The sequence below is a fragment of the Trichoderma asperellum genome, chromosome 2 (assembly GCF_020647865.1).
Source record: "Trichoderma asperellum chromosome 2, complete sequence".
NCBI classification, from domain to species: domain Eukaryota; kingdom Fungi; phylum Ascomycota; class Sordariomycetes; order Hypocreales; family Hypocreaceae; genus Trichoderma; species Trichoderma asperellum.
The window spans coordinates 6,333,535-6,349,364 of NC_089416.1; the positions used below are offsets into that span (position 1 = coordinate 6,333,535).

The 15,830-nt window shown below is 50.4% G+C and overlaps 7 protein-coding genes across 8 annotated transcripts; 3 read left to right on the forward strand and 4 right to left on the reverse strand.

The window, feature by feature from the left end:
• Positions 1-1,388: 1,388 nt before the first annotated feature.
• TrAFT101_004394 (uncharacterized protein) lies at positions 1,389-3,475 on the forward strand (the record flags this gene model as incomplete). Its single annotated transcript, XM_024903065.2, has 5 exons — positions 1,389-1,461; positions 1,520-1,848; positions 1,928-2,701; positions 2,762-3,062; positions 3,429-3,475. 5 exons carry the CDS (start codon positions 1,389-1,391, stop codon positions 3,473-3,475), a joined length of 1,524 nt encoding a protein of 507 aa, XP_024765809.2.
• TrAFT101_004395 (uncharacterized protein) lies at positions 3,376-4,829 on the reverse strand. Its single transcript, XM_024907211.2, has 2 exons — positions 4,555-4,829; positions 3,376-4,477 (listed from the first exon to the last, which is right to left on the reverse strand). Exons 1-2 carry the CDS (start codon positions 4,681-4,683, stop codon positions 3,566-3,568), a joined length of 1,041 nt encoding a protein of 346 aa, XP_024765808.2. The 5' UTR covers positions 4,684-4,829; the 3' UTR covers positions 3,376-3,565.
• A 156-nt stretch (positions 4,830-4,985) lies between these two features.
• Positions 4,986-6,597, reverse strand: TrAFT101_004396 (uncharacterized protein). The gene is made up of 2 exons (XM_024898814.2): positions 5,236-6,597; positions 4,986-5,179 (listed from the first exon to the last, which is right to left on the reverse strand). The coding sequence occupies exons 1-2, from the start codon at positions 6,145-6,147 to the stop codon at positions 5,078-5,080; spliced, it is 1,014 nt and encodes a 337-aa protein (XP_024765807.2). The 5' UTR covers positions 6,148-6,597; the 3' UTR covers positions 4,986-5,077.
• Positions 6,598-6,845: 248 nt separating this feature from the next.
• On the forward strand, positions 6,846-9,033 carry TrAFT101_004397 (uncharacterized protein). Its single transcript, XM_024907210.2, has 3 exons — positions 6,846-7,071; positions 7,134-8,627; positions 8,697-9,033. Exons 1-3 carry the CDS (start codon positions 6,908-6,910, stop codon positions 8,866-8,868), a joined length of 1,830 nt encoding a protein of 609 aa, XP_024765806.1. The 5' UTR covers positions 6,846-6,907; the 3' UTR covers positions 8,869-9,033.
• A 104-nt stretch (positions 9,034-9,137) lies between these two features.
• Positions 9,138-9,819, reverse strand: TrAFT101_004398 (uncharacterized protein; the record flags this gene model as incomplete). The annotated part of the gene is made up of 2 exons (XM_024898950.2): positions 9,566-9,819; positions 9,138-9,434 (listed from the first exon to the last, which is right to left on the reverse strand). The coding sequence occupies exons 1-2, from the start codon at positions 9,665-9,667 to the stop codon at positions 9,138-9,140; spliced, it is 399 nt and encodes a 132-aa protein (XP_024765805.2). The 5' UTR covers positions 9,668-9,819.
• A 1,304-nt stretch (positions 9,820-11,123) lies between these two features.
• Positions 11,124-13,164, forward strand: TrAFT101_004399 (uncharacterized protein). Its single transcript, XM_024907209.2, has 2 exons — positions 11,124-11,377; positions 11,445-13,164. Exon 2 carries the CDS (start codon positions 11,842-11,844, stop codon positions 12,760-12,762), a length of 921 nt encoding a protein of 306 aa, XP_024765803.1. The 5' UTR covers positions 11,124-11,377; positions 11,445-11,841; the 3' UTR covers positions 12,763-13,164.
• A 263-nt stretch (positions 13,165-13,427) lies between these two features.
• Positions 13,428-15,758, reverse strand: TrAFT101_004400 (uncharacterized protein). 2 transcript variants are annotated; one of them, XM_066127155.1, is made up of 3 exons: positions 15,370-15,758; positions 14,336-15,297; positions 13,428-14,235 (listed from the first exon to the last, which is right to left on the reverse strand). In XM_066127155.1, the coding sequence occupies exons 1-3, from the start codon at positions 15,544-15,546 to the stop codon at positions 14,208-14,210; spliced, it is 1,167 nt and encodes a 388-aa protein (XP_065983264.1). In that variant the 5' UTR covers positions 15,547-15,758; the 3' UTR covers positions 13,428-14,207. The 2 variants fall into 2 exon arrangements, with proteins under 2 accessions (XP_065983264.1, XP_024765802.1); XM_024899045.2 differs by having other exon boundaries at positions 13,428-15,297.
• Positions 15,759-15,830: the final 72 nt, after the last annotated feature.

Sequence of the window (15,830 nt, forward strand, 5' to 3'; positions counted from 1 at the left end):
TCACGTCCTTTTTTTTGGGGGGGGGGAGTACATGAGTAATCTCATATGTACTACAGCCCACCAACAAGCTCCTGTTTCTGAGCTGCCGCCTGCACAAATACTCTCTCGTGTAACCCAACAATGGGAAAAGACATCCATTGCATGTCATTCGGGTTCCTGTTAAATTAAACAGTACGCAGAGAGTAAATAGACGGGTATATTCCAATGCCCTGGTTTGTGGAACAGGGCATGAAGGGCCGCTATACCTGAGCGGCTGGTGCCAACCCTGGCAGCACGTTTTCTGTGCTACGACATGGGGGTTCATTAGCTGAATAAATTGCAGCCATGTGGGAAAGCAGCCTGTGATGTGGTTTCAAATAAGGCGTCCATGCAAACACCCGCTGTCATTTCCTTCTCCAGTGTTTCCAGTAGCTTCCCCATGGCTCTCATCTTTTACACTCGCACAGTCCGTGTGTGCTCCCTAGTTGCTGTCTCTAATTACTTTGTTTACTTCCTTTCCGCCGAGCTGCCAGCTCATTTCTCGCAGCCGGCGGGTAGCCTTCAGATCATGGATCCATTTTACACTTGAGCGTCCAAGGGCCTTGGAAACATCACGGCTGGAGAAATGAATAAAGCTTTGCTCGAACATATTTAGAAGTATTATTTGTGGGTCTACCATCCAGATAAATGCTCTATTAATATCTACAACAGGGAGCACTGGCCATTAGATTAACTGCTATTGAAACTGCATGCCTTGTAAGAGGCCAAGGGGAGATGAAAGGAGGACGCTGCAAGTATGAGCAAGCTAGATTGATATAATGAGGGATTTGGCAGTTTACATCATTTCATCCCGCGCAGGAAATTTCAAGTGGTAGCAAAACCATGTGCAAAATAGGGACTCAAAGAGGCCATGTGCGCTCAAGGTACCCGCCAAGTGACAACCTCGCAGGCCATAGTATTGTTATTTCGAATTATTGCAGCTGCCAGCTGGCAGACCGTTCAATGGAGCACTATAGGATTTGCCTTTGTATTTCTCCTAGGAAGAAAAACAATATTTCCTCTTTTCTTCTTCCTTCCCCAACCCGAATATCCAGATTCAAAACTTTGGCACGCTTTGACGTTGACAATTTTTTCCATCTTGATAATCCTATTTGCATCACCATCAACCCTGTCTTTGACTTTGACAAGGCTTATATAGAAGTCCTTCTATTTTCTTTTGCTATTTGAGACGTCTTTAGACACACGCGTTATCCCCTGATTTCTATTCAGAAAGATTTCCCACCCAGGCAGATATCCGCCTCGATCCATCTACCCGTTCAATCTTGTTTGAACCAGGAGCGGATATCGATATCCTTCCCCCTGTCTCTTGTTCATCCCGCTCGTCTCACACGGAAGGCTACATCGTTGCCATGCCTCAAACGAGATCTGCCTCTAAGCAGCAGCGTCAGAGACAGATGGACAGCCCTAAGACGGATAGCAACGGTTAGTTTGAGTTGCCCTTGCGTTTGATAATCGATGCCAGACGTTCTGACTAGGATAGGCCAAGCAGGCAGCCCTGCTGCTCTGGATGAAGCATGCCTTCCGTACAACCAAGGAGCTGGGAACGCATCCGCCATAAATATCAGCGATCCAGACACCACGGCTTTCGATTCTTTTGAGGGGTCTCTCTATCAAGAGTCACAGCAGCAGGAGCAGGAGCAGCAGCAACAGGAACAGCAGCAGTTAGTTCTCTTCAACCCAACAGACGGAGATAGTCTGAACCAACCATATCTCCCATGGGATTTTCCAGGCATTGACCAGCATTTGTATCCCTTTACTCGACCAACAATGGCGGACGACCAGCGCTACCTGTCTCCGTCCTACTATGTGGTAAACTTGTCTTTAATTTCACCCTTGGCCTACTTGATATCTGGCAGACATTGTGTTTATTAACCCTCGAGGAATACAGGACCCGAATTTCTTTGAAAACGATTATACGCCGCCGCCGCAGCAGCAGCAGCAGCAGCAATATGACGAATATCAGACATTGCATCCGTGGATGTCTCCAACCCTCGAAGAAGCTGCCGTCTTGGATGTACAAGATATCCAAGGTCAAGTCAATGACCTTAGCCAGCTGCCATTCCAAACCGGTGATGAGCCTTTTGAGCCTTTGCCGTTCGAATATGCTGCAATGCCGGACCATTTGATTCAGTTTCCTCCTCTAGATGAACGATGGTCAGCCACATACGAGGGTGATCTTTTTGGAATTCCTCAGACTCTGGAGCAGACCATTCAGAACGATGCCTCTCTTCTTGGTGAGAACGTCGAAATGACCCTGCAGGTGGCTTCCTCTTCGCAGCCTCTCACGGGGGTTGCTTTTGTTAAGCATGAGCACCAGCGGAATCTCCCCGGTGATGAGAGACCCAATCACTCGCATCCACCAATCCAGCTTACTCTAGTGGGTAGCAAGGCCGCGCTGGAACAAGCAAGGCGAAGACGACAAGCCAATAGACGCCGCAAGGGCCCAAAGCCCGCGGTAGAAGTCGACTGGCTTCCACGCGATGCTGATCGAGAAACCAAAGACAGGTTTCTCGTGGAGGCGAGACGGAATAAAGTCTCGTACAAACTCATCAAGACGTATGGCCGCTTCGCAGAGGCAGAGTCGACTCTTCGTGGCCGTTTTCGAACGTTGACGAAGAGAAAAGAGGACCGGGTCAGAGATCCTCAGTGGACGCCCATCGACGTAAGTTTCAGTGTTTCCTTTTTATAATTTTTTTTCCTGCCCTAACCTCTTGTTTCGCAGATTCATCTTTTGAAGGAGGCCGTTCAAGTGTATGCTGGTGGCCAGCATCCTGACAGGGCAGGCATCTCGTGGATGATGGTCTCTCAGTACATAACCGGCCATGGCGGCACGTACGCTTTTGGATACACGACTTGTCATCGTAGATGGCTGCATCTCGAAGCTACTGGGCAGCTGGGGGAGAATTGGGTTGATCAGAGCTGGGAGGCTCGTGACGATGATGAGGAGAATGAAGATGATGATGATGAGATGGAGGGAGTCGAGACCGAGGCGGACGATGAGGATGAGAATGAGGACGACGATGGTGACGACGATGGCGATGACGAAGAAGACTAATATCGCAATCGCGGCAGAAGACTTGGGGACACTACACATGGCTGATATTAGATCCTCACGCACTCTCTCACTCTTTCTTTTCTTTTTTTCTTCTTCTCCCGATTTTTTCTTTTGTCTTTGTGCGCACTGATACCTTTCATCCGGCACTCTTGTCTACTTTTTCTTTTTTCTCTTTAGTCTGCATTTATTCATCATGAGAACAAGGTCTCGCATCATCGGAGTATGGGGAGGATAGACAAAGGACATTGATCTTCTTTTCTTTTCTTTTCTGTTTTTTTTTTTTGTAATGGCATTTCACATTTGCTAAAGGCGCATTGGGCTACGATACCCATAGACTATGGACTTTCCGAGTTTCATCTCTTAGTTCATTTTACAGAATAGTCTCTTTCTTTGTTGCTTTTTTTTTTCTTTTTTCTTTACTGGCCTCTTTATATTTGTGTCTAATACTGGTCTTTCAACGGTAAACGCTTTCTACAGCTTATTCTGACCTTCTTCCGCCTCGCCCCGTGAGATACCGATGCTGCTTAGCACAGCAAGTAGCTGCTCTGGGCTCTTCTTCAATGCCTCCCACTCAGCCTCGTTTTTCACCAGTGCCGTACCAGCCAAGACTGTGCCGTTCAAAGCGAGTGATCCAACAGCCTCGTGCCCATCGCTGCTTTTGATCTCGGAGCCTTCCTGTTTCCGAGGGCATATGACTAATGTGTCCTTTGTCATGGCCATGTTGTAGCTGATTAGGGCTTCGCCCGTCGTAGGAACCGCTTCTATCTTGGATCCGGCGTCCTGGGCGGCTGCCTGGCAAGCTTTTGTGTAGACGCGAGAGTAGACGGCAAAGAGATCTGCAGAGGACATTTTCGTGTTGATAGATTCGGAGAAAGCAACAAACGGAGTTTTCTGCAGTGCATCGACTTGCTGTGCGAGCACATCCCAGGCAGTTTGGTCTTCTAGGCCATCCTTCATCCGAGAGATTGGCAGCAACTGAAGATGTCTGTGGGGCTGGCTCGCTCCGGAATCAGGTCCTCCATTAAAAAACGCGAACAGTCCATCATCCTGTGATCCTTTCTCTCCTAAAGAGGCGGATCCTGCATCACGGCTGCTTGATTGCCTCGCCTGCTCGTAAGCCTCGATGCACGCAAGCGCGGCCTCCAGGTCGGATTCCTCGAGCACCTGAGTCTGCGGCTTATTCTCCTTCGTCGCGAGAATGAAATGCTCCGGCACAACGGCAAATTTGTTCAGAACAAGAAAATGGGATGGGCCTAGATCAGTGATGAAAAGAGAGGCGGGAGGATTGGCAAAGGGGTCAAAGGGCGGCTTGCGAGGCTGCGACGGGTCTGGCGGAGGGCCTTTGGGTTTATTTGCGAGGGATGGAGAGAAGCGCAGCTGGAACTGTGAGGGTTTTGTTAGCCATCGATTGGTGCTTTTGGATGGATTTTTTGGAGGATAGCTTGGTAGTTGTTACGTACAGGGATCGAGTTGACATGTAAGATGGTGACTTGAGTAGGGAAATAATGAAGCTCATTTGCGGACAGCGCCTTGGAGAAGGTGGCTCTGACGAGTTCATGGAGGTTTGCCGGGGCCTTTAGGCGCGACATTTTGAGAATATCAAAGCCCTAGAAAAAGGAGAAGGCTTTTAGCGATAGTTGGTCAGCGACGCAGTATAAGTACAGTATCGTAATGAGATGAATAATGTCCAAGTGGCATGTAAGACGTCAGTATTTTGGTAGAGCAGCAAGTTTGAGGTCCGTGCGGGGATCGCTGCTGCGATGCCCCTCCATGGCAGATTCTCATGTTCTATTTCGCGATGCTGCGCCAACGACCAGAATCTTGGTGTTCACCAATAGACATGCGTGAAGATATGATTTCAGGAGAAGGGCATCATTAATGATTCAAGAAGGTGATTTACAGAATCATTCACTTTGCATTCATACACTCTATCTAACCCAATGCTCATGCTCCATGCTCACGCTCATGCTCACGCTCCTACATTTATATCCCTGGTAAACCAACCACCCCTCTCAAAGCCGGCACAAATCTGGGCACATAATATATAGCATATACACCGATGGTGGCAGTCAAAAGCCCAGTAAGCTGCGATGTAGGCGTTAGCTCGTCATCATCTCCCAGCAGTAAATCTCAAGACCTACCTTTTCAAACCATGTATGGAAGTATATGGCCGTCATGAGCAGCATCCACAGGCTCAACGACATGATGCCTATGGCGGTCTTGCCCCCAATGTTAAACACAGGCTCTCCTGCTCCCTCTCCAGCCCCCGTCTCGGACTCGACGCTCGCGCTCTTAACCGCTCCGTCAGGCATGACGACGCATCTCTCTTCGGCGAGCCATCCGCAGAATCTGAGGGCCGGCCAGCCCACTTCCTGCATCAAGAATGCAGTGCCCAGAACCAGGAGGAATACATGACCCGAAATATCGTGGCCTCCCTTCCACTTGCCTCCTGCTGCTTTACAAGCCACAGCCGTCAACAGCTGTTTCACGCTGCCGTCGCCCACGGCAACCTCTCGTTGCGCCAGCTCGCATTTGCCACCGGTCCAGTGGAAACTGCGGTCAATAATAGGAGGGCCAAAGAACCACTGTGTTACTACGAACCACCAGCCCGTGGCGGCTCCCCAACGGATTCCCGCGCGGATTCTCCTCGCCAGAACGACGGCGGGCGGCGTATTGCGGGTGGGCTGCATGAGGAGAGAAAAGACGAATGCAAAGGTGATCCATCCCCAGCCTCGCTTCACAAATACTACGTTGAAGACATTGTTCTTCCGGGCAAAATAGCTCGGCGCGATGCTCGGGTCTTGATGGTGCGACTGCGACACGTGGTCATACGTAGAGGCTCGTATGTCGGGCGAGACGATGGAGAAGACGGTGCCGAAGAGGAGGATGGCGGGGAAGACGGCTAGAAAGATCCTCTCGAGAGGCGTCGGCAGGTATGGCGGGTTGCGCCGCGAGGACTCGGCCTGGGTTGTGGCGGCGGCCATGTCGATGTTGGAGGATGGGGTTGAAGGGTCGGAAGCAGTCTTGGCTGCACGGCGCTGCACCGATGCCATTTGGTGATGAAAGAGTGAAAGGCTCGCAAAGACGAGGATCAGCTGGACGCAGGCATAGAGAGTTGCTGGGGAATGTTGTTCGGGGGGAGAGGCGGACCAGAGAGTCGCCGTGAATATGTACGAGGCTGAAAGTAGTGGGTTTCGAGTGTATGACGTCGCCTCCCGCGCGGGCCTTGGTAGAATGGAATAGCTGGTGGAGATGACGCTGAGAGGCAGCCGGCCACGTGGAACGATCTCGAGTCTAGTTGTAATGTTGAGCTGGTCTTTATCTGTCCAAGATATCTAAAGCAGTTTAGTTATTTCATATTTACTGCGCTGTTGATGTTACGTTGACGCATTTATCTTGATATTGAACAGGCTTAGACAGAAGCATGTGATGACGAGACTAGGTATTATCGAGAATGGATTCCTCGGGAACAGATTGACAACTCATAAGACAAGCCAAAATCAAATTGAGCTGATTCCGGTTCAATTTTGAAAAGAATATTTTATTCAATTTTCTTTACTCGTTACAGCAACACATTGCACGACTCTGCTTGTTTCTGAGCTTTACAGGGTATTTTGTGTACAAGTATTTTGTTGAGATTGCCTCTTGTACCTAGATTGGTGGCGGTGGGTACTTATCGATACCCCACTATTATGGCCTTGTGGAGGAAATTCTTTCCTGGACCCAAAAAGTGTAACCGCCGTGTCGCATATCCAATTTTCCTTTCCGCCATACAACCAGCACTTGGGATTTTTCGACATCCTCAATGCAAACATGGCGGCCGGCGACGAGGCTCCTGTCGCTGCTAGCGCGCCCTCCACTGAGCGCAACGAGGACAAGCCAATGGCATCAGGCGAGGCTGCCGGCGCCCACCAGGGCTCTGGGAACAACCGCGGCAAGAAGGGAAAGAAAGGCGACAGAGGCCGAGGAGAATGGAGGTAAGTTCCTTTTACAATTGGGTGGGTTTCCGCATTTACCAACGGCGCTGATCAGACTGTAGCCGCACAAAGGTAGATAAGCGAAAGCGCCATGACGAGTACAAGGAATACAAGCGCCGCAAGATTAGCGACATCGATAATCCCAAGGCGAACCCCTTCTCCAAAGAGGAGATTGAGGCGGAGAGCCGTCGGCCGAAGCGCAAGGTTGCCGTCATGATTGGCTATGCCGGCACTGGATACAAGGGTATGCAGCTGAACGGCGACGAGGAGACGATCGAGCGAGATCTGTTCCAGGCGTTCATCAAGGCCGGCGCCATTTCAAAGGCCAATGCCGACGACCCTCGCAAGTCGAGCTTGGCTCGTTGCGCGCGAACCGACAAGGGCGTGCATGCTGCTGGCAACGTCATCAGTCTGAAGCTGATTATCGAAGACGAGGACATCGTCGACAAGATCAACGATGCTCTCCCGCCGCAGATCCGAGTCTGGGGCATCCAGAGGACCAACAACAGCTACAACTGCTACCAGTACTGTGACTCGAGATGGTATGAGTATCTCATGCCCAGCTACTGTCTTCTGCCCCCTCACCCTCAGAGCTTCCTCGGAAAAAAGCTTGTTGAAATCAACAAAGAGTACGGCGCTGAGGAAGAGACCAACGCAAGGCTGGCTGATGTCAAGGATTTCTGGTCGGAAGTGGATGAGAAGGATATTAAGCCCATCTTGGCCGGACTTGATGACGAGACGAGGGCCGCCGTTTTGGAGAGTTTACATTCCGAACAGGCCCCCGAAGAGAATGCAGACGAGTCTAAAAAGGCTGAGAGCACAGAACCAGCGGCTGCTCGGGAGGAGACGGCAAAAGAAGATGATGACTATGTCATGGTTGACAAGGAGCAGCCATCAGCAGAAAATGCCGAACCTGCCCCCACGAATGAGGGTGACGATGCTACACCTCAAAGGCCTGCAGTCGTCCTTGAGACGGTTCAGCCCAAGCGCCGCGAGCTGGGTCCTGTAGACTTTGCCCTGCGCGACATCAAGGCAGCGTACATTGGCGCTAAGCGTGCATATCGCGTGTCTCCCGAGCGCATCCAGCGACTGCAGGAAGCCCTCAACCAGTACGTGGGAACCAACAACTTCCACAACTATACCGTGCAAAAGTCGCACGGCGACCCTTCGTCGAAGCGACATATCCGATCCTTTGTCGTCAATCCCAAGCCCATCATCATCGGCGATACGGAGTGGCTGTCGCTCAAGGTCCACGGCCAGAGCTTCATGATGCACCAGATCCGAAAGATGGTCGGCTTGGTGACTCTGATGGTGCGCTGCGGCACGACTCTGGACCGCATCAAGCAGAGCTATGGTCCTCAGAAGATGGCCATTCCTAAGATGCCCGGCCTGGGCCTGCTGCTGGAGCGACCGGTGTTTGAGAACTACAACAAGAGGGCGAAGGAGACGCTCGGGCGTGAGGACATTGACTTTGACAGATATGAGGAGAAGCTGGAAGCGTTTAAGCAGGAGCAGATTTACTCGCGCATCTTTGGCGTCGAGGAGAAGGAGAATTCGTAAGTTTTCCTTTCTTTTCCTTTTCCTTTTTTTTCTGGTTTGACATTATCTAATAATCCTTTTCACAGATTCCACAGCTTCTTTTCACAGATTGATCAATTCAGATCAAATCACTTCCTGTGGCTCACTGCCGGAGGCATGAAGGTTGCGACGATTGACAAGTCGAACGGTAAGCTGCAAGACGTCGATAAGCAGCTTGGTGACGAGGATGAGGAGGATCCTGAAGGCGGGGAGGGCTAAGGGGCTGATGCTGATGCTGTACATATTAGACATGGGCCTATAGACAGGGTGCTCATCCTGTTGTCCTGATGAGCTCTAAGGCGTTTCGTATTTTTTCTTTTTTTCGAGGCACATTTTTCGAGCTCCCCCCTCCTTTTTTTTCCCTTAATTTTCAAAGTGATATTTGTAGTCGACGATGTCTGGTGGTATCTGTCTAAACTTCCGTGCATCCCCAACGCCAGTAAACACAATTATGCCAATCCATTTGAACCAGTAAAGCATCAACATCCTCACCGACCGGCCGCAGCAGTAGGCGCCGTAGATGCAGTAGCAGCCGCAGCAGCAGCCGCAATCATACTCTCCATTTCCTCCCTCACGAGCGGCTGCCACGTGCCGCCGTTGCTCTCGGCCAGGTTCTTCATCTTGGACGCTTCCATCTGGTTAAGAAGTTCAGACACCCGGTTGACGTCCTGGTCGAGCTGCTCCTCTTTCGCCTTGCGGTCTTGGTCTTCTGTGCCGAGGGGTCCAAAGATCCAGAGTTCCTTTATTTTGCGGGACAGAGTGAGGAATTCCTTGATGGATGTGTACTAGGGGGAAGAAATGTGAGTGAGCTGTCCTGCTTGCTGCTGCTGCTGCTGCTGCCTTGATACATATATACACATGTATCATCCCTGGACGGGAATTATGTGAGCAGGGGGGGATGGGATCCGACACTTACCAAGCCATCGAATTCCATCTTGATGGATATGCCGGTGACGGCCATGGCTTCGGGGTTGGCGTTGTTGCGGTCCTGCTCGGCCTGGACGGTGGCCAGCATCATGAGGGTGCGGTAGCGGGTGAGGATGTCAGCAATGAGACGGTTGTGGGTGTCTGTGATTGTGATTTAGTAGAGTGTGAGATGAAAGGTTTCATATGAGAATAAGTAAGAGTTGCATAGTGAGATGAAAAGACTGGGGGTGAGAATGAGGCCGGGCATGGTGCCGTAGGATAGGTACCTATGTTTACGATATACATGTATACATGGCGTAAAGCAAGTACAAAATCAAACTGAAGCTATTCGCGAAAGACAAACGGCGCAGAAGAGCCCCTTGTTCACCGACTTACCCATCAAATTGGACGAGGCTGGCTGTGAGCGCTCCATCTCTGCTTGGCGACGGCTTCACCCCGTTAGCCGCTTCTCCTCCACCCTTTGTCGACTATAGCCTGAAGAGAGCCCTGATGGCTAGCGAAAGCGCAGGTTATGGAGATGCGTGACTGGGTTGGTGATAGGCCTGTCCAATTCCAGTTTTTTTTTTCTTTTGGCGTTGTCGAGATATATCGCGGTTGGTTGTCAGGATGAAAAGAGGCTAACAGGGTGCTGCTAGTTTGGCGGCTATGGATACATGTAGACAGTGGGCACCGCTGTGGGCTATTAGTGAGGAGGGGCGCTGTATTTTTGGGGTGGCTGTTGCTGGGTCCGCTAAATGTGGGATCAACGCGATAGTATTTGTGACGTTATTCCCGACGGCACAATCGAAGCGAAGTGCATCAATGGTTTGTAAAGAAGAGGATTTGACGGCTGTTTTTACTGCTGCTGAAGCCTTTAATCATGACTTGCACCCAAAGTTCGTTTCTCGCGTGTTATTGCATCTTAGTACCTTACCTACAGGTACTAAAGCTTCTACATGAACTAATGCATCACCACCACCTTGAGCGCTTAACAACATATGTACGCAACTCGCAACTAACCACAGCCCCAACTATTCGAGCCTTACGCGCACTTTTCCGCCTGGGAGGTGCCAACTACTACTAGTAGCACCAAATGTGCCTTGGTGGCGTGTATTTGCCGATCCCACTCGCCCAAATCTCACTGCCCATCAGCCACGCGAAACAGCCAATACAAGGCGTCGGAACCCCCCCCCTGCAGCTGCGTAGCGCTCCATGGCGTGTCTTGAGATGCTTTGTCCGCGGCAGGGGTTTCACCACAATAATCATCTTCTTCCATTTACCGGTTTTCTCTGATTCTCATGGCGGTGTCGCCTTTTGGGGGGCTTGTTTTGTGAAACTAATGAAGAAAAAAAAAGAGCACGGCTCAAGTAACCCGCTTTATTAATAGAACACCCAGGAACTAATAAGGACGAGGCTAACTGGACAGAGACAACTGCTAGGAGAAGCAAAAAAAGAGAAAAGAGAAAAGAGAAACCGTCAGGACACAAAGGTTAAGCCGAAATGAGCCACGACTAAAAGCTTATCAACCCAGTCTCAAGCAGACAGCAAACCCTGCCCCATGCCGTGCTTGGCCACCATTACCTTCTTTCGTAGACTTCACCCTAGAATCCTCCGTGCAACAGAATCCCAAACCTCGTTCCATTCAGCTCAAAATAGACTGGGGCCCCAAGAGAAATCTCCACCTGCTCGTTTCCTCCCATTGGCTTGCGCGGTAATAGCTGAAGAGCCGTTGCTTTCTCTTGGGTGTGGATTCTCTGGCGCGGGCATGGAGGACGATCCTTCGCTTCAAAGTCAGAGCCTGTCCCCGGGCCTGGGGCCGCTTGTGAGTGGCTGGTGCTGCGTTGGGATTTTTTCTGTCGGTATGCAGGCTGATGTAGTGCTGCTTTTAGGGAGCAGGGAAATTGGGAGTCAGAAGGAGAAGAGAGCAGGGGACTGGTTGGGTCGGTATAGGCAGATTGGCATCATAGCGTGATGTGAGGCGGGCCATGGATCTGGGCGTTGCCGGTGTTTCATGTAGCTTTCGCTTTTCTCGCTCTTTTCTTCTTCTTTTCTTCTTCTTCTCCTTCTTCCTCCCTTGATTTGATCCTTCTCTGCTCTCTCTTTGCGTGCAATGTACATGTAGTTGGCCGAGTTTGCGTTTGGTGATCATCGAGTGAGAGTCCTCTTCCTACCAGCATCAACAAGCTATTATCATAGAGAGCACGTGTGAATCCGTTGAAGCACTACAGCTTCTTCTTTTTTCTCCTACGTCTCATCCGAAATCTCACTCTCCAACTATCTTCCACAATGGCGGGCATAGACTCAACGGCTACTCACGCCATAACCAAGCCGTCCGTCCCCGTCGTCACTTCGTTCCCCTTCAATCCTCTCACTACAACTTTCACCCGTCCCGATGATTGCGACGGCATCTACGTATCTGGTTTTCTCAGCGGCATAGACTTCTCCAAGTCCTGCCTCCCAAAAGGCTTCCACACCGACCAGACCTCCTACTTCTCACCCGGCTTGGCATGTCCGTCTGGCTACTACTCGGCCTGCCATGACAATATCGGAGCATCGCGAATCACGACCGTAACGTGCTGTCCGACGTTTGCCACCGATATATCGCTTTCCTGCGTCACGGCAAGTACGCTTGAGAGCGTTTGGTCAACTCTGTTTTGTACATGGATTGCGCCTGATGGAGACGGCACGACGCTGCCCATGACGGTGAGCAACAATGGCATTACAAGCACGGTCCAGGGCTCCTTTACTGCTCCGGGGGGTTTGAACGCCTTTGGAATTAGAATGGTATACCACAAGACCGACACGCAATCGACAACCATGGCAACGACGACAACAACAACAAGAAGCGCAGCAACAACGGGGACAAAGCCAGGAGGAGCAAAAAACACAGGCGGTTCGGATTCTAGTGACTCATCCGGTGGTTTGTCAACTGGTGCCAAGGCAGCAATTGGAGTTGTCGTGCCCGTTGTCGTGCTCGGTTTGCTGGCCGGTCTGTTCTTCTGGTGGAGAAAGCGGCAGCAGTACAACAAAGTCGTCTCATCAAGCACGCCCACGGAGCTCCAGGGTCGAGAGGTAGCGCCGGCGGCCGAGATGCCACAGTATAGCGGCCTGATGAACAAACCTAAACCGGCGACCGAGGCGCCTCCGGGAGAGCTGCCTGCGGAAGAGCCTCCTGCGGTTGAGCTTCCCGCCGGGCCGATGCACTGAAAAGCTGGCTAGATTTTTTGGTGAATAGAGATGTGGTTCTTGGTGTTTGGTTGTACGACCGGTTGTTCTTCAACTGGGGGAGTTTGTATGGGTCTTGGGCGTTTTGAGAGCTGCCTACGAAACGACTGATGGTATTTTGCTTTCTCTTCTTTTAATACCTTTTTTTTTTTTTATATCGATGGCTGCATGATTGCATGTACATTATCTTTTCTACACAATTGGGTCGAATTTTGTCACGAGGGTATGCAGTGAGAGTTGTCAGGGGGTGACTGTTTGTTGTACAGTACGCTGTATGAGGTTTTAAAAGGGGGATTTTCCTATGGTTGGCATGAGCATTGTATAGTCACAATAGCTGTGTTTAATTTACTGTGGGACATAATTATAGATATTATATACCTTGACACTGTTATAAAGCCTGTGTTATAGAGAGGATAATGAAAACTCTCCCTAGATCCTTGATGACTTTCACCTGTTTCGCGTTCTGTTGGTTCAAAAAGGAAAAGGGTCAGTACTTTGAGGAGGTTGTGTTGTGTTTGTTCATTACGTGTTCGGCTTGGGCTTTGATCCCTATGCGATGGCTACAAAGCATTCACTTGATACGATATTCACATTCAAAAGACCACACTCGTCATTTTTGAAAGCCAACATCATCTTTGAGACCCAGCCAGAATATTTGCTTTGGTACAAAATGATGTTGTTCTCGTGACCACTCAAACAGTATTTCATGTTTTTGGCGCTGTCGCCAACGCTTCAGCTTGTAGCATATGAAAGAGCATGGAGATATATATATAAGAAGAGCCAATGTCAGAAATTTTGGAATCGGCTGCTCTCCAACTCATCGCAGTAGCAATTAAACATCAAATTACCCTTTTCCTCCTCAAAACCCACTACCACCATGAAATGGTGTATCACTCTCATCGCCCTTTGGGCAACTCTTGTCACCACCTCTCCCGCTCCCAGGAAAGCCGTCGATTCCCCAAATACCCATGGGGCAACAACCGCCCTAGCCGAGCGTGGCATCTGCACCGACGACGACAACGACTGCTGTTGCCTTTGTGCCTCGGCTGATGCATGGCCGTGCATTGGATGTACCAAGGTAATTAATTCCAAAAAAAATAGAGAGCGTGTATTTCTCCCTCCCTTTCCTTCGACTAATGATGGCTATTATTCTAGTACAAATATTGCAGTGTCGACGTTGGTGCTGTCCACTTAGTAAATTTTGGGCTTGATGGGGAGAAACAACATATATAGACTAAGGTACCTATCTTAGATGTCTAAACATCAAAGTCATAATTCATAGGCATAATTATGATTTTGATATTTTATAAAATTATATATTCTTCGAACAGCATTGTTGGGCGATCCGAGATGCTGTCAACCAGAAGGGCATGTGCTTCGTATCTCCGCTTCATAGTCAAAGTTGCATATAGTTATAGTTGAAATTTTCATAGTTTCTCATAAACACTTTTTATTCTACAATCATATTCAACAATTTGACTTGTTAGCCAAAACCCTTTCATACCACACACCAATAACAGTTTCCATGACAATCCCCCAAAAAAACCCCACTTACTGATCGTTAATCAAGACATATCTGTACTTTGCCTTTCCCTTGTCCATATCAACAATGGCCTTGTTAGCCTCGCTCATGGGCAGCTTCTCAACCCACGGCTTGATTCCCTTATCCGCAGCAAACTGGAGCATCTCCTTGATCTCATGCGGTGAGCCCATGAAGCTTCCGGTCAGTGACCGCCGTCCCGCGCAGATGACTCCAGCTCCAAGCTTGAACTGGCCATCGTCTGGCAGGCCGAGCTGACAGAAGACGCTGTCGCGCTTGAGCAGGCCGATGTAATCGGTCAGGGGCATGTTGGAGCTCGAAACGGAGCAGATGATGAGGTTGAGCGTTCTTGCGTTCTTCTTGGCCCAGCCCTCGTCTTCCGCCGTGGCAATGTATTCGTCTGCCCCGAGGTCCAGAGCATCCTGCCGCTTGTTTGCGCGACGAGAAATAGCCACGACGCGGTCGGCGCCCATGGCCTTTGCGAAGAGAATGCCAAAGTGGCCCAGGCCACCGACGCCAACCACGCCGACCGACATGCCCTTCAGCCGCCGCTCAAGAGGCTCGCTCTGGTTGCCAAAGTGCGCCAGCGGCGAGTAGGTGGTCACGCCGGCGCACATCATCGGCGCGGCATGTTCGCTGGCGAGGCCGTCTGGGATCTTGAAGGTAAACTTGGCCGGGCCGCGGTGGTAGAGAGCGTAGCCGCCCATGCTCTTGCCGCCGGCCGGCGTGAGGAACTGGGCGCCGTAGGTGTTTACCGATCTCTGGCAGTAGACCTCGTTGCCGGTTGCGCAGGCCTCGCAGTCTGAGTGATCCTCCTTGGTCTGAGGGGGCTTGCGGCACTGGCACGAATCGCCCTGGGCACCTACACCGACGCGGTCACCGACCTTGATTCCGGTCTGGGCTGCGGCCTCCTTGCCGACACGCACGGCCGTGCCGACAATCTCGTGGCCGACTACAATGGGATATGCTGTCGGGCCCTGTAAGAGTGTCAGTTTTTTTTTTTTTTTTTTTTTGAGTTTGGAACAGTTTGAGCCGAACAAGCTGCTTACCCAACCAGATCGAAGCTTGTGCAAATCTGTGCCGCAGATGCCGCAGTGTGAGATCTTAATGTCAATGTCTGTTTCCTCCCAGGGCTTCACCTCGAACTCCTCCCAGACCATGCTGCCGTTGGCAGATTCCTTGTCGTGGGCAACCCATCCTACAAACTTGGGCTCGGTTGATGCCATGGCGATGATGATGGGGATGAGAAAATGAGAATTCAAAAATTGAGATGAATGGAAGATTCAACAAGTGGTAAAATTGAATGAAGAATTGTCGTACTGCTTGGACAGGAATAAAGACCTCTTCTCAGCACCGAATTGAGTTGCGGGCTGAAGGTCCTTTATACGCCTTTTCGATGATGGCTATATAGCGTGTAAGTGGGTGACATCATCAACTCAAAACAGAACAAGAAAGAAAAAAAAGACCTCAGCTCAAGCTGCTGGAAGTGGAGTCTGTGGTGCATCGATCC

What these genes read in the sequence shown, in the direction of transcription:
- TrAFT101_004395 (XM_024907211.2), bottom strand. Translation starts at nt 4,683, where the DNA reads ATGTCGCGCCTAAAGGCCCCGGCAAACCTCCATGAACTCGTCAGAGCC. An exon ending in TACATGTCAACTCGATCCCT is followed by an intron (nt 4,478 to 4,554) that starts GTACGTAACAAC and finishes AAACCCTCACAG; the next exon opens with TTCCAGCTGCGCTTCTCTCC.
- TrAFT101_004396 (XM_024898814.2), bottom strand. Translation starts at nt 6,147, where the DNA reads ATGGCATCGGTGCAGCGCCGTGCAGCCAAGACTGCTTCCGACCCTTCA. An exon ending in TCCATACATGGTTTGAAAAG is followed by an intron (nt 5,180 to 5,235) that starts GTAGGTCTTGAG and finishes CCTACATCGCAG; the next exon opens with CTTACTGGGCTTTTGACTGC.
- TrAFT101_004397 (XM_024907210.2), top strand. Translation starts at nt 6,908, where the DNA reads ATGGCGGCCGGCGACGAGGCTCCTGTCGCTGCTAGCGCGCCCTCCACT. An exon ending in AGAGGCCGAGGAGAATGGAG is followed by an intron (nt 7,072 to 7,133) that starts GTAAGTTCCTTT and finishes ATCAGACTGTAG; the next exon opens with CCGCACAAAGGTAGATAAGC. An exon ending in GTCGAGGAGAAGGAGAATTC is followed by an intron (nt 8,628 to 8,696) that starts GTAAGTTTTCCT and finishes TCCTTTTCACAG; the next exon opens with ATTCCACAGCTTCTTTTCAC.
- TrAFT101_004399 (XM_024907209.2), top strand. Translation starts at nt 11,842, where the DNA reads ATGGCGGGCATAGACTCAACGGCTACTCACGCCATAACCAAGCCGTCC.
- TrAFT101_004400 (XM_066127155.1), bottom strand. Translation starts at nt 15,546, where the DNA reads ATGGCATCAACCGAGCCCAAGTTTGTAGGATGGGTTGCCCACGACAAG. An exon ending in ACAAGCTTCGATCTGGTTGG is followed by an intron (nt 15,298 to 15,369) that starts GTAAGCAGCTTG and finishes ACACTCTTACAG; the next exon opens with GGCCCGACAGCATATCCCAT. An exon ending in TATGTCTTGATTAACGATCA is followed by an intron (nt 14,236 to 14,335) that starts GTAAGTGGGGTT and finishes ATATGATTGTAG; the next exon opens with AATAAAAAGTGTTTATGAGA.